This window comes from Phoenix dactylifera, chromosome 4, assembly GCF_009389715.1.
Source record: "Phoenix dactylifera cultivar Barhee BC4 chromosome 4, palm_55x_up_171113_PBpolish2nd_filt_p, whole genome shotgun sequence".
In the NCBI taxonomy this organism is placed as follows: Eukaryota; Viridiplantae; Streptophyta; class Magnoliopsida; order Arecales; family Arecaceae; genus Phoenix; species Phoenix dactylifera.
The window spans coordinates 3696549-3713221 of NC_052395.1; the positions used below are offsets into that span (position 1 = coordinate 3696549).

At 38.6% G+C, this 16673-nt stretch overlaps 1 protein-coding gene across 1 annotated transcript in view; it reads right to left on the reverse strand.

Annotated features, from left to right (window-relative positions):
• The window catches only part of LOC103713325, a 45925-nt gene that overhangs the window by 1107 nt on the left and 28145 nt on the right, over positions 1-16673 (reverse strand). The window contains 6 exon segments of the mRNA XM_039125346.1: positions 289-426; positions 1755-2115; positions 2328-2429; positions 2503-2595; positions 4962-5212; positions 8557-8743. Coding sequence (XP_038981274.1) covers positions 289-426; positions 1755-2115; positions 2328-2429; positions 2503-2595; positions 4962-5212; positions 8557-8743 — 1132 coding nt within the window.

Genomic DNA, 16673 nt, shown 5'->3' on the forward strand with positions numbered 1-16673 from the left:
TCATACAGATAGGATGAACCATTATAAATTCGAATGAGCTTCCACTTGTGACTATCATGGAAGATAGGATGAACCATTATAAATTGCAACTATTCTTGTGCAACTGATGAAAAAGATCGCCCGTTACCACAAACAACATGTAAGCACACCAGCTGGCATGCATTTTCTGATAATTGCCGTGTTTCTAAAACCAAGGACCATTTAATTGCAAGCATGCAGGAGACAAATCCATGGACTTCAAGTGATTTATGGGTGTTCCTGTGGGTGAATGTGGAGAAGAATACTTACATGAGCATGAAGTACGGCTTCCACAAGCATCCCTGTGTCCTGCCATGCCTTCTCCATCAATGCATTGTCTCCCAAAAGTGCAGCAGCAAAGGCTGCCTCACGTCCATGGCCAGCTGTAATCAGATTCGTGACCAATGCCTGGAAGATATACAAGAGTATCGTTTTAAGTCCATTCTTTAGAACTCTGAGAATTGTCAATCCTGCTTATGCAATGACACTTACAGGCACCAAAACAGTAGTAACCACTTAAACTAGGCAGGCTGGCTTTCTCATCATTTTTTATGAAGAAACCGTTAAAAAGGCACATGTATCAAACACTAGCAATATATTACAGCTAAAAGAATTACATATATCCCTTATAAATACTGTTATAAGAAGATACATAAAAAATATCACTGCAAAAAGTTTGAAAATAAGGAAGCCATGAGGAAAAAATTTATAAAACCATAGGGGTTCAATTCTCTAAAGGAACAAAACCATATTGCTAGTGACAAATATGTGTCAGATCATTCCCAATGTTTACATTCTGTAAAGGATACTACAACTCCCCAGATACTTTAGCTAGAAGAACCTGCTGAACCTTTGCAGGTGCAATGAGTAGCCAAGTGGAGCAGTAATGAAGCAATGGTGCAAGGGGTTTGGAGGCAAGATGCAGATGAGAATAGATGAATGCTGCATTGATAAGATGCTTACATGGGGAGGTTGGGGAAGGAATTGTAGTGGACATGGTTCAGGACGGCAGCAACAGTTAACCAGCTCTTGCAGGCTCTAGTGATGGACGTGAACAAGATGAAAGCAGAAGGCAATGGAGATATTTACTTACTTAAGAATTTAAATCAAATGAACGATATGTCAACAAGATCTTCAACGTCACTAAAATTTTGATTTTGAAATATAACTTACTAAGCCTAGTTTAAAAATGATGTCCATACACATGCACCGGAGAACACAAAGCATCTCCAAGACTATATGCTAAGAGAGTAAAATATCTGACCAAATTCATGAGTTTACATCAAGTTTTGACATGTCCTATATACAGATAGAAAGAAGTCACTAATAAGATTTAACAAAAAAAAAGGAAAATTGGGCATAATTTTGAAAAATTTTGAAAGGGAAATAAGAGGACTCTCCATCAAGGTTGAACCTTGCTTTATGGTCCAAATAGACAAGAACTCAATGCAAGATTTACTTTTTGGTCAAGGTTTGTGCACCAATCGGTATTGTACTGTATCGGGCATACTATACCAATACCGAACTGGTACACATTCTTGTACTGTAACGACACTCTATACGCCTAGCCATCTCGTACCGTACTATGTACCAACAATGTAATAAGATAGTAAAAGTATAGGGTCCAGTACCGAGACGGCGAACCTTAATCTTGGTTATGCTGATGTTTCTGTTGTTGGGTGTAAAATACCTTTATCCAGAGACTCAAAAATAAATATTCAAAGATAATTACATACCGAAAGTCTAGTCAGCTCCCCATGATTTGCAAGTCGCAGGGCAACTCCTCGCAAAACTTTTACTTGCAAAGCACCTTTCACGGATCCTGCTGCAGCGAGTCTCTTGAGGACTTCACGGGCAATATCAGCCTGTCCAGTAGCATCTGCAGCATCAATTAGGTTCATAAACTCCTTGGCAAACTTGGAGATTCCTTGGACAGTATCCACGAGGTTCTCCTGCTTAGCAGCTGTTAAGCTGAGTATCTCAGCCACATCAGTGCCCGCAGTTTCCTGCCCAATGTCCCTGCTATTACTCATCGTCAACAAGCACTGAAGAGCTCTCTTCAAGTCATTGCTCTGCATGGCCAAGTCAAACTCTAACCTGGGGAACATCAGCGTAATTTTAATACCATGAACTGACCTCTGAACTCTAAATGGTTACCACTGTCCATGGCTGCTCACAACTAAAGTCAAATGGTGCCAACAACAGAAGGCCTTGCCAGATTTGCAAAAAGGAAACGATGAAGAAGCTATCTAAAATATTCCACACAATTAAATAACACAAATTGAAGATATTATGCCTTCACTTCAAACCTTTTAGATATTCCAGGTAAATGAAGAGCTTCAGTTGCATATCCCATCCCAAGCATGAACTGAGCCAAATCATCATGGTGTTCCCGACCAAGTCTACTAGCCCTGCGGAAGTATTGTAAATTTCTTATGTGCTCTTCAAGAAGCAATCACAGTATAAAATCTTCTGTGGTAGTACCATTTTACTGCACTAACTGCATCTCCGTGGGCAGCAAGACACCGGCAACGAATACCTGGATGGCTGAGGGACAAGGCATGTGCACACATATACCTGAAAGGCATAGTTCAATCATCAGATAATTGTTGACCGTATAAGTAACCAGATGATATTGCAGGCATGGCTCAGGATATGTTTTAATAAGTATTGTACTTAACAAGATGCAGGATATGCTAATTAGTCCATAAAAGGGGGAAAAGCATTAATGGATAAATTGGAAATAAAACAATCATTCAATTGAACAAAAAGATGCTAGTTAAAAGCACAGAAATTGTCAAACAGAAGAAAATAAAATGTACCAATCCAAATAAACCTTAACAGTGAACAAAAGAAACCTCTATAGGAAGCAAAAATTCCAACTTCTTTTATGGTAAACATGAAATACATGAGAACAAAGAATTAATTCTCTTCCAAACAAACATTTGAAGGATGCTGTCTTCCATCTGTTAGTAGGGCATTTATTATCATTAAAATGGTTAGCACAGTCGATCAAACTCTGATAGCACCTGTGCATACTCTTGAAGCATTCTCTTGAATATAACATTCTTGAGTAACTATAAAATGACCAGCTAAAGATCCACAAGTAGCAATATATGATTGAAAACAGGGGGGAAAAATATAACATGACTTGGCAAAGTTAGAGCCATTCTGGAATGAGAAGCATGTGTAGTTTATTGCCTCCAGATTTTCTAATGATATATGACAGTGGAAGCAGATGAAAGTGAAAGCACCAATCCAAATTACAACATGCATAGGAATGAATAGAGTGTCAGTGCTTAAAAGTATCTGATATCCTTCAAAAAACTCCCAAAGAATGTCACCTACAAAAATTAAATATTATACAGCCCAGCTGGTTGGGAAGAATGAAACAGACAAGAACAAGTCTCAGTCAACATTTCATGAAAAATTGAAGCGTTAGGCAAGGATAAGTTTACACAGTCATGTATCGTCTCTAGAGGTAAGGTTATACCCTCCAGTCCACTAGACATTGTTCCCATCCCTGTGCAACAATACATTTTGGGATGCTCCCTAAGCAACACAAATTTCAGGATAACTAAAGCCCTAAAATTTCCAAGTATCAGCTACACAACTCATATTTACCATAAAATGAGGAAAGTCGTGGATTATGACCAGTTCCTCACAACCAACATTCATTTTTCTATCTTTGAAGTATTTTATCTCAAAGCCATCATTTGCATCCTAGCTGCTTACTACAATTTAATGACACTGATATTTAGATACCCCGACCATATCAATATCCAAAATTATCGAACCCTAAACAATACATTAAGATAGTAGTTCTAGTGGAACAGATGGTAGCTAATACAATCAGAGAGCATGAGAACAACCATCAAACTCTGTCCTAGCTAGGTTACACACAAACAGCATCATCTACATATACCTCTTTTTAACTTATCAGAGAAGGAACAAACACTGGCTAGCCGATGAGAACTAGAAAAATGAGTCATGTACATTGTTCAACCTGTCATGTGTCTAAGCTTAATAAATGCATGTCACATCACGCAATTTAAAGTGTAAAAATACAATAAGTACAAGAAAGCATGTATCCATCCCAGTGACCTTACCAATCTTCAGCATTTGCAAATGTACAAACTGGCATTAGCAACTAGTATACCACTCATGGTATGCCGAACCGGCCCGTACCGGCCGGTACAAATCGGTCCGGCCAGCTACCAGTACGCCGGAGCCGTGGAAACCGGTACAGGCCGGTTCCGTGCCGAAGACGAAGAAAACGAAGAGAAAAAGAGAGCACGGGGAAGAGAGGGAGGGAGACCACCTTCGGCCACCATCGGAGAGCCGCGGAGGGGCGCCGGAGGCCGGTGGGGGGCGGCGGAGCCCGACGGAGGGCGGGGGAACCCGCAGGGGCGCTGCGGAGGCCGAGGCCGCGGCCGCATCCACTGTTTTGAAAGAAACAGGGGATGCGGCCGCAGTTTTTAATTTAGGAATTTTAAGTGAAATCGGCAAATCGGTTGCCGACTTCACTTAAAATTTCCAAATTTAAAACCGCCACCCCCCACCGGCCTCCGATGCCCCTCCGCGGCTCTCCGATGGCGGCCGAAGGTGAGCTCCCTCCCTCTCTTCCCCACGCTCTCTTTGGTTCTCTTCTTCTTCCCCGGCTCCGGCGGGGAAGAGCTTTCCGGTTTGTACCGCCCGGAGCACAGTACGAACTGAAACTGTACCGGTCCGGTAGGCAACCGATACGCCTACCGGATCCGGTACGGCGGATCTTGATACCAGAAACTTTGTGCTAGGATTCATAAAGATAAAACTTGAAGGGGCATCATCTAATGATTGTTGGCCTTCTATGTGCCATGAGAAAATATCAAAAACATAACATACCATGAAATCATAGTTTAGAACACAATTTTCAGATTGTTATGATGAGGAAAAATTGTTACCTGTCAATTAGCCAAAGGACCCCATCTCTGACACCTACCACAACAAGAGGTCCTATAGGGCGTTTCTGCTCTGGAGGAAAACGAGTGACTGCAACAGATAGCCCTCCTCCAGCAACAGCAACTTCATTAGCTTTTCTTTCTTCAACCTCTTTCAGCATACCTGTATCTTCCCCATCTACTTTGGACTTTTTGGGCAATGCTATGAATGGCGGAATAGAAGGAGCATGCTGAAAGGAGGCTAATCGAACTACCTGAAACAAAGGAAAACAGGAGGGTAAAAGCTTTAACCTGATATTTTCATAATAAAACTAAAATTGCTACAAGCATTGATGCAATTTTCATATTCTATGGAGTATGGACAATATCATATCAGCCAACACATATCAGAACATCAGATGATAGATATAATACATAACAACTGGTAGGTGAGCCAAATTTCCAACTATAATAGCAGGTCAAGGTTAAATTCTACAAATGCAACTCCAATTTATAGAAGTTATGTCACTCAAGTGAAACAAAGCTAATTAATAAAATAAACAAGAAAGCAATTTAGAGAGAACACTTCCTCATGATTTCATTCAGGTATTTGATCATACACTCATACACACGGATAGGATGGCAGATGGATGATGTCATTCAGGTATTTGATCATATAAACTCACACTTAAAGGTAGGATGGCGAGAGATGGATGAATGGATAGATGGATGGATGGATGGATACAGGCATGATGGTGGATGGATGATTTTATTCAGGTATTTGATCACAAAAATTCACACATACAGATAGGATGGTGATGGATGGATGGAACGATATACATACAGGATCGTACATGGATGATTTCATTCAGGCATTTGATCACATAATCTCACAAACATAGGATGGTGATGGATGGATGGATAGATCAATAAGTGGATGGATTCATAGATGGACTGATATATGGATGGACCAGATCGATTGATCGATAGCTCAACAGATGGACCAATAGAGAGATTAATAGATTTAGATAGATCAATAGATCAATCAATTGATCGATAGATTGATAGATCAATAAATTGATAGATAGATTAGATAGATAGGTTAGATAGTATATAGGCTCATCTATGATCTTTAATTAAACTTCAGCACAAACATAGGTAAAATGGGTAACGTTTTAATTCCGTATAAACTTCCACAAATAATTATCAAGAAGCTAAATCTAAAACAATCGAAAAAAAGTCTCACCTTGGAATGACCAATTGCAAGTATTTTGTTGGATGACAGTATCTCAATTGGCCATGGATGACAAGCAATGAGACATTGTCATAGCTTCAAGCCATTTATTTGTTTATTGTTTAACTTAGCTGACGAGATTCTTACTTGACTTTCGGTAGGGACCATATTCATATAATGCTAAGTAGTCAAGATACCCCTAGGACACTTATGTTTGCATGCCCATGAGACTCCAATACTAAAAATTTAGCAACAATAAATTTCAAGTAGTTAAATAAAAAAATAAGTACAAGGATTCAAGGAAGCACATAATATACAACTCAATTTAACTAAGCCTTGTTGCTAAATTAGTTGGGGTCAACTACATGAATCCTTTTCCTCCATTCCGCTTGGTTTAGGGCCATAGTTTCTTAAAGATGTGAGCAAAAGCACATGAATGTTATTGATCACAAAATATATGTACGAAACACGAGACCTTTCTAGATAATGCAAATTGCCTCTAAAGGGTTGCACAAGCTCCTGCAAATGTGCTGTCTGGGGAGGGTCAGATGTGTACAGCTTTACCCTGCATGCAGAGAGATTGTTTCTATGTTTTGTACCTATGACACCCAGAAGGTCATAATAGAGCAACTTTACTATTGCACCAAGACTCGCCCTCTAAATTGCTTCTAAAGGAGATTCATAATTAACGTTAATTTCATACCTTATCCTATACCCTTAAAAGGTTCTCTCTCTTTATTAATTACAAGTTGGCACTAGTATTCCCTTTGATTGTTTTTAGTATTTAGTAATCCTTACAATGGGGAAGAAAAGCTTATATCTTATATTTTTGGACCCCAATCTTACAATCAACACCCTTTTTTGGTGAACAGACTTAGCTCACTTAGAAATCTCTACTTTGTGGTTTGTCCTTTTCCTTGAATTTTAAATGTTATCATATCTTGAAGCACATAACAATTCTCGCCCTTAGCTCATAATTTGCTGTTTCTCTTTATAGACATTGCCTTGTTCCCTGTTCAATAACATTCTTCCAACTGAATAGAACCCGGAATAATTGTTCTTTGGTCACGTGCACCCTTACTAGGGTAGCCGATAAGACAAGTTTCACTATTCCTCAACTGGCCTTTCACATGTGATGGCAAGCTTCTCTCCTCATGTTTCCTTGGCCAGGAATCCAACAACAATTCATAAAGGATTGGTACTTAGCTCCTCTTTGACTCCCACTAAAAAGATCATCTTCAGATAATGATTTGTTAAAAGTTGTCTGCTTCTAAAATAATGCATTCAGCAATTGCAATCCCAGCCCTGCAGGTTTTCACAAGGAAGGATCTACTCAAAATTATATTGAAAAACTCAGATTTCCAACATGAGTCTCAGGTTCCAGGACAAATTAAGTACCACAATACATGTGCCTATGGGGTGGTAAAGATGAACTTCCTGCAGAAGACTTATAATCACTTGCATTTAGCATCCCTCTTCCTTGATAAGGTAAAGTTGACAAATACAGATGGGATCCAATCTTGGATTCCTTAGCTTTTGCTACCACGGTATAAAATAATGGCACTTGCAACATAATAACAGCCATCACAATAGCTTCAAATGCTTCTCATTAATGTATACGTATAACAAGCACGTAACAACTGTTATTTGTCATTTTCATCATAAGATTAAAAGGGTGTGTATATGTTAGTTCAAAAAATTTTATTCCATCAACAATGATACTAAATCAACATCTTCATTTTACAGTTGTTACCCATCATTTCCCATTTTAAGGGCTAATAATAGCCATTATAACAGTTATAATTTTCATTCCTATTTAAGGCAACCCAAGGCTGGGCTGCACATCCATTATAACAGAAAATGACAGTTCCCAAAAGGGATCAATTGTATGAGGATATTGATTTTAGTTGAACTTTTTTTTTGTCAGTGGTAATATATCAGAAAAGTTGGTGACTATTATAGGTTATGCTGGAAAAAAAATTTAACCATTTTAAGTTATGATATATTGATTTATAAATAATCCAGGAATAGTTATGACAAATAGTCAACTAATAATGACATAAATAAACTATGTATTTAGGTTTATGATAAATTCATAAGCTATTATGAGTAACATTATGTTCAATCATTGTAATACTACAGACACATATTAGTATACATTATGCAAGTAGACATTAGCATTACAAAATAAATTATATATCTAGGCATCAAATTATTTGCCGATATTCCTAACTCATATTAGTAATATATCTAACCTGCCTACAAAGGTTTCCAGCAACTACATCAAAGTGCTAAACCTTGCCACAACATCCAACACTAATATTTTGAACCTATTGAAATTCAACAAATAACACAGCTATCACAGGACTTCTCGAAACTGGTTACCTGAAGCATTGGAGGCCTTAATGAGATCCTTTCATTTGTGGCAACTTGTGGGCTATCTATTGTGACAAGTGATAACTCCCCATGCACAGCAACAGCTCTGCTTTGAGCTTCTTTGATTTTAATTTCTTCCTTTCTCCTTCTGGTTTCAAGGTCGATAGGTGCAACTCCAGCATCTACAAAAACACACCTAGATATGTGTAACGCAGTTAGCATCTACATAGACAAATAAAAATCCAAAAAAAAAAAAAAACATTCATGAATCATGAATTTGCTTACTTCCAGTAAGCAAAAAGAAAAAAGAAAAACATTGCATGAAAGTTATAAAACCAAATAAGACATCATTTAAGCCTGCATGTGCTTGACAAGCCTTTTTCGTTCCCATTTTCCTAATTATTAGGAGAAGGAAATAAACTGGGAATTAGTTAAATTAAATAACTAGCACTGCAGAGTGTGAATCTTGAGCAGGTACAAGTGTGGCAAAACAAATTCTAAAATAAAGTGTAAGATTTAGAAAGAACTGTCCAATATGAAGAAACACTGCATATTATAAGCTACCACTTGCATGGTTGCCGCATCTAAATGAATTATAGGTCATTGGGATTTGGGACACAAGAAAAGAACAAAACATCAATTATTATTTAACTGAGTTCGACTATGACAATATATGTCCACAATCAGTGTTTTAAAAAATTGTTGTGCACAGCTGTATACGTGGATGTAGCCCTCTAATTGAAAGAGTAGATGCCCTACAAGCCAATCGCAATATGTATTGCGAAGGATTTTCTTTTGATTTTCCAAATCATGTACATGACATTTAAATATGAATAAAGGCATTGTGTTTTATCATATGCTGTTGATTATATTTGTGATGAACCCCTTAGATTAGGGCAATGGTTTTGAGACTATGATGAGATCATACTAGTGAGACCTAAAACCTTAAAATCCTAATCTTAAATATTTTCAGTCGTTGGTACATTGAGTCGGGGATCAATGTTTACCGGCAAGACTGGCACATCTTATGTATGCTCGATGCAGAGGGTGATTGATCTCACAATCACTTGTGTAGAGACATTAATACAAAGATATGGGTGCTCATTAGAGGAATGAGTTCACTGAATTGACCTACAAAGAAAAATCTTATGAAGTCTTACTTACATGTCAAAAGATGATTCTCTTAGTAGGAGTTGTGCAACTGATCCTTTGACCTGAGATCACCATGGTATCTTGTGCACATAAATCCATATTTTGGTTTACACTCATTCATGACAGTAAGTTGTGTACGAGGTCTTCTGGATATGGTGGATTGTGTGCGAAGGTTATGAGTAGGTCAACAAGAAATTAATCACTTCTAGTAAGAGAAGATCGCATTCTATTTATTCTAATCATATGATAATTCAGGGAGCCTTTGATCAAAGCAGAATGAAAATTAGAAAGAGTTTCTAATGTTACATTATTCGAATTATCATTAGAAGATTGAGAAATATATGAATATGAAATTGAGTTTGATATATATTCATACTCATATACATATTCGGGATGCAGTTTGATTGAAGGATTGAATTGCACGGTAACTTGCCACTGAAGGGTATTTTTGGTATTTCTACCAAATTTCATATTTTTCGGGTAGACATGACACGTTGCTACACGTCAATCTTGTCTTATAGATTTGATCGAATTAAAGAGTTTAATTCGATCACCAATTAGAAAGCATTCTAATTGTTAAGTTCAAGTTCGCGCAGTGTGGACTTAAATCGATTAGAAGAGTTCTAATCAAGTTGGGTCAACTCGCACTCACACCTATTGCTGGCTAAGTATGGAACCCAATGGATCACACACAAGGAAACTTATCAAGGGTCTAATTAGATTAGATTATGTTTGCAAGATAGACATCCTAGCAGGTATTGCAAACCCTTAGCTCCTGATTCGAATTGGATTCGAATCTGATTCTTAATTGATCTAATTTGATTAGATCATGTTCTAATATGGGTTAGCCAAGAGTTGGCACCTAATTGGCTTGGTTTGAGTCTAATTGGATTAGATTTGATAAATCATTCAATCTAGACCGTTAGACCTTGATCTACCGTTGGATGAAGACATAATGGAGAGTTGGTTTAACCCAATTGGATTGGGTTAGAGGATGGCTATCATAATTGACCATTGGATCTTAATCCCACCATTGGATGAAGACATAATGGGTCAAGTGAATGGCGCCTTGCATTGGAGCCCTTGGATCATCATCATGAAAGATCAAGAGGTGAGGCGTGATGGACATGTGATTGGCATGTGATGTTGACTTGGTAGCACCACATGAAAAGACATATCATTTGATACACCTCACTTGATCTGCGCCTCCTCTTATTCGATATTGGCCCTATAGATGATGCCCTTTCATGAGAGGATGTGTGGATGGGATGCATCCCTTGGAGATGCATCCCCACGCCTATTATAAATAGGCTAGCGCTCCATGAGTTTCATCATTCCCACGCCTATTATAAATAGGCTAGCGCTCCATGAGTTTCATCATTCCAACTCCACCGCATTCTCTCTCCCTTATCCCTTCTTTCTTACAAGGCTTTGTCCCTTTCTAGCATTACTTCTAGAGTGTCCTAATCCAAGACAAGGTGGTCTTCTTTAGGACAAAAGAATTAGAAGTAATTTTAGAATGTTAAAGAAAAATAGAAAGGAAGGAAAGCAAGCTATTAGAGTTCTTTAGAAGAATTCTGCATTAAGGATCAAAGTCTTTAAAGCTTAAGACTTGAATCAAGTTTTCGTGTGGATCACCGTTGGAGGGCGGACACCTGGACGCCTCGTGAAGATCATTCATATTGGATTAGCGTTAGAGGTATTCTTCTATTCCTACATTTATATTTATATATTATTTGATTGTTACCATTAAGGTGATCTAGGCTTAAAAGGGTTTCATATTAAGGGATTTTATTAAGAAATTTTTAAAATTTCTAGCTTCCGCTGCTCAATTATGACATGCTAGAATCCTTCACATTTTATGTATTTTCTCCTGTATGCAATTGGGCCTATGTAGTGCGCTCGCATTTGGGCTCGTGCAACCAAGAGTTCAGGCGGGTGCTCACGCCAGATGTGGATATTGGACTGGCCAGATGTGGCTTCTGTTAATAATGTCATCTATATTGCTATTAAGTATTAAATACTAAAGGTTAATTGTCATTACTATTGATATTATTGTTGCTGGTATTTGTTATTATTGTATTTCATGTACTTTATTGATCTTTTAAATATTTTTAATAAGATGCTAACCACATACATGGTATGCGGTCTCTTTGCCACCCACAAACCACTAAAGCCTTTTGAAACACTGGCTACAATAAGAGATGCAAAATTGAAGAGAGAGTGAAAGATTTGGAATCAAGTGCAAGAGCAGGAGGAAGATTTGAATGCAAATACAACACCAGAGGTAAAGAATCTGATAGTAAGAAACTAAACCTGTAAATAACCTTTTCGGGTAAAACATATAAATAACCTTTACATACCAAATGATATATAATCCCTGACCAAAGTAGGCGACTTAGTCAAAAATACCATACATTGACAAGTGAGACAACCATCAGAATCCACAATGGAGATTTCAAAATACATCTATCATAACTATCAGAATTTCCTCTGAGTGAGAGAGAGAGGAGAGAGAGAAAGAGAGACATGCATTAACTTGCAAATGAGAACAAAAGTTGACCTGCCAATAGATGACCCTAAAAGATCAACATTAATGGCAAGAATTCAAGTGTTGGTTTGTACTGAATGCGGTGGATTGATTACTATACTTAGCACACGTCTGCTGCTTGCATATCAAGCATGCTGGTTTGGTGCCCCATGCCGGCATGGGTTGATAGGGATTGATATTGCTAGATATCGAGCCCAAAAATCATTCTTCTTGTAATGTTTTCTTCTTTTTTGGCAATGGCATGGCACAACATGTGCTGCTCCAATCACTAGCCAGCACACCCACCAAGACTAGCACTTGAAATCTTGCTTAACAGCAAACAACACACTGGTATATTAATTTCTGATATGAAAACCAACAAAGGAAACACAATTTTGTAGCTGCAATTACACATTTTTCTACTTGAATAAGAGCATATTGACCACATGAATAAACATCACATCCAGGGGAGGAGCCAGGATTTTTATCTTGGGGAGCCAATATCAAATATTGGAATAATTTAAACTTATTAATCTTTGTTTAAGTACATGTGTATCCGTATTTTTATATGCAGTTTGATATCTTTTAAAAAGCTAAAACAAAAACCAATTCATTTGTGTTATAATTACTGTAGCTAAAACCAAGATCTGCAAAACCAGAAACCATACGGGTACATTACCGTTCAATATAATACGATATACACCCTGTACCGAGACAAACTCCCAATGCCTTTTTCTCACTCTTAGCCATGGTATCACCTGAAATCAGGTTGTATAAGTCGGTACCAAACGATATGGGATGGTTCTACTCAGCTTGAACAAGTACAGACCAGTTCGGGGCATATGCCGAACCAAACCTTGGTACCTTATTAGTGATAATGGTACAAATACAAGTGAGTATGCTAAACCTCAACTAGAACTTTTTAATTTAATTACGTGAGGAGTTAAGAAACTCCACCATGCTTGATTTTCTTAATAAAAGAATAAAAATAGAAAAAATTGTAGAGACACCTTTTCAAGTTTAGGGAAGAACCACTTAGACACCAATTTTTTTAAAAAGCTTTAATTAGACCCCATAATTTATTTTTGCATTGCAATGTAGCTTGGTCATCTATCTCCTTTAGGAATCATTATCAGATGATCGTCACATGATAACAAAACAGTTCTAAAATTTCAGAAATGCCCTTCCTAATAAATTAGCAGGGGACCTTTAGGTTTGGCGGAAAGTAAATGCGAGGGGAAGGAGATCATGTGGAGGAGGCGACTTCCTTGCTCCTCCAGCCCGCTCGTCCTATCTCTAGTGAAGACTCCTTAGTGGCAGTAGTACGTGGTGGTGGTAGTCAACGGTGAAAGTGGAGCCATAGTCGTGATGGTGCTCGATCTCTATCTTCCGCCCGCCCCTCCTTATGTGTACGTGCCTAGCTAGAAAGAGGGAGGGTTGGTCTGGAGAAGAAGGCGGGAGCCTCATCTGGTAGCAGTGGAAGAATCAAGGGCATGGGAAGCTGGTCGGAGGGGAGGACCGCTAGCACTATGGCTCCCCTCCTCTATCACCAAGCATAATCAACCAACTACGGGGCAAAGGAACGTTACTATCTTGAGGAAATAAAATAGAGGAGTAACTGGGAGAAGAGGAGCGGAGAGGGACAAAGGACGAGCGAGTGCGGCAACGGCATTGATGGGGCAAGGATGGAAGGGCATCTTTGGCCCACTTCTTATTATTTCACAGTGATAGATGCGGAGGGAAACCCAGTGAGAAAAGAGTCAAAAGAGAGGAGAGAGAGGGCCCACTAACCGCCGAGGATTTGACCAACAACAAGACTTCGAACTGGACGAATTGAGTGAGTACTACCGTACTGCAACTATATAGCATCATTGACCACTGACTATTCGGAAAGGTACATAATTGCATAGTCGAGAATTCTTTTTAGTTTCTTTTGGATAGACTAGTGAGGATTCTTGATATGTCCTCTCCATTGCCCGGGGACATAGCTAAGCCCTTTTTTTCCTGGTAACAGAAGCTGAACCTTCATTACATATTCACGTTTGCTACAGATATTGGTCAAAGCATTTTTTTACTCATATGAATATGATATCCTACTCAATTTGTTCACATCATTTTCCAAAAAATGAATGGCTTTATTCCAGACCAAACTATGCTTACAAAAAAAGCATTTGGTTTAAGGTCTGTCATCTGCATTGTAAGCAGATGACAATTCTGGCAACATGCAGAAATTGATACTCACAATCTTCTTAGTTCTTGCTAATCAGCATATTATGATGGAACAAGTTTGTATGTTCCAAGCATTGAAATATACAAATAAAATGTGTTGACTGCAAAACTATGGGGAACCTGAGAAACAGATTCTTCGACTGCTAACTTTCTACCCGCAAATCTACAGGAGATTGATGATACAGCCTGTAACTTTTAGGACAATCTTCCAATTGCAATAGCAGAACATGGTCTAATTTTTTTGCTGCTTTAAAGAGAGGCATGAGATTGGAATGGTATATGGAACCTACAGCCTTTCTCTATGCAGAGTATTTCTGTTGGCAGGATGAGAGCTGCATGGTGGCATGCTTGCTGGAACCATTTTTCCTTAAATGGTAACATGCTTGCAATGCAGTCAAGGTGGCGTCGGTGCCTATGTTCAGAAACTCAGAGCACAGGATCACCCACCTCCTATGCAGTTAGCTTCTTTCCTCCTCCTGGAAGCAGAATGTCAAGGAGGCAGTCTACGTATGAGCAAACAAACCCTTCTAGTTTCTTCTCTATTCTGCTATTGCAGCTGTTTCTCGAATTCTTTTTGGGCTTTGATCGATGGGACAAATAGCTCTTCCTGTTTTTGTTGCATTTTTTAATGACTGTCTTTAACCATTTTGGGAAGATATACTTTGAGATTCTAGGAACAAAGGCAAGGAAGCTGAGATTATTGCCATATGGTAGTAGGAGGCTCCTCTGTGCAACCTCAATGTGCTTGATAGCCTCGTCTAATTTCTCACCAAGGCATACATAACGACCAGTAAACAGAACATGCTGAACCAAAAGTTCTCCATGGCAATGACGATGTTATCAAAGTTGGAATGAGCTTTGGGAACGGAGGTGGTGGATGAGGACGCCAAGGACCCAGGAGAAGCCGTCAGCATAGAGCTGAAAACATTAGGGGTGGAGGATTTCGGAGATGAGGTTGCAGCGAAAAAGGGGCCAGAGAGGGTTGTAGGCGATGAAGAAGGTGTGTTGGTTGTCAATGAGGAAGTGGGCAGCAAGAAGGGGAGCAACGTGGTGGAGAATGTGGCCTCCGTGCTCCACGAGGGTGTGATGGGTGAGGGAGCGATGGAGAAGATGGCCTTCACCGGCCAAGCTTCAACTACAGACAAGGACCCGCCTCCCGTTGAACTAGCTCCAGCCTCCCTCGATCCCCACCACCTCCTCGGCCGATTGTCCGAACCCGCCAACAAGGATAGGATCACCCACTGCACAGATCTCAAAAGTGTTTCGAGTTCCGCCATTCATTCGCCTGCATAGATCTCAGAGCAACAAGTGGGTGATACAACAGTGCATCACCTTGATTTTTTTCTTTTCTTCTATTTTTTTCCAACATTTCATGATCATCTGGATGTTTCTCCCTTTTACTTATCTTTTGATCTGGAAGATTGAGGGTATTTTAGCCTTTTTCTTCACTCCATAAATGGTATCAAGACCCAAATGGACGAACAGTGATGGCATATTGCAACAAAAAAATAAATTATGGTGTCTAATTGAAACTTTTTAAAAATTTGGAGTAGAAGTGTCTCATCCAAACTTGAAGAGGTGTCTCTGTAATTTTCTCATAAAAATATTTACATAGTGAAATAACAGAGATAAAGCAGCAGCTATGCTACTACACAAATAAAATGTAGCATATAAAGTGGGTTAGAAAGAGGAAAAGTTACAAATCTTATTCAAAAAACTAAACAATAAAATATAGTTTGTATTAAAAGGTCTTACACATATGAATACAAAATCATCTAACAATTTATAGTCCAGAGCAAAGAGACAAATTAACATATGACATGAATCTTGGATCAAAAATATTTGAGCCATAATGCAATAGACAAAGATGCAAAAAGGGCAGAAAAACCAAAAAGAATTAACTTTGAGAACATGAAAAGCCACATATACTGGACAAAAATTTATATAGAAGAAATGATGGTGCATTGTTATAGTAACTAACTTTTGATTATATATAAGAGATGATAATCATATGGTTGTGTATATGCACACAAATACACGCAATAGGGGCAATACATCACAATACCATATAGCTTAGTAGTTAGTATAATATATATGCTCATACATCCATTCATAAATGTGTACATGTATTCACATAAATACGGTCGTGCATATAGACCTGTGCAAAGTCAGCTCAGCTTGCTCGATTTGGGCCGAGCTTAGATTGAGGTTTTCG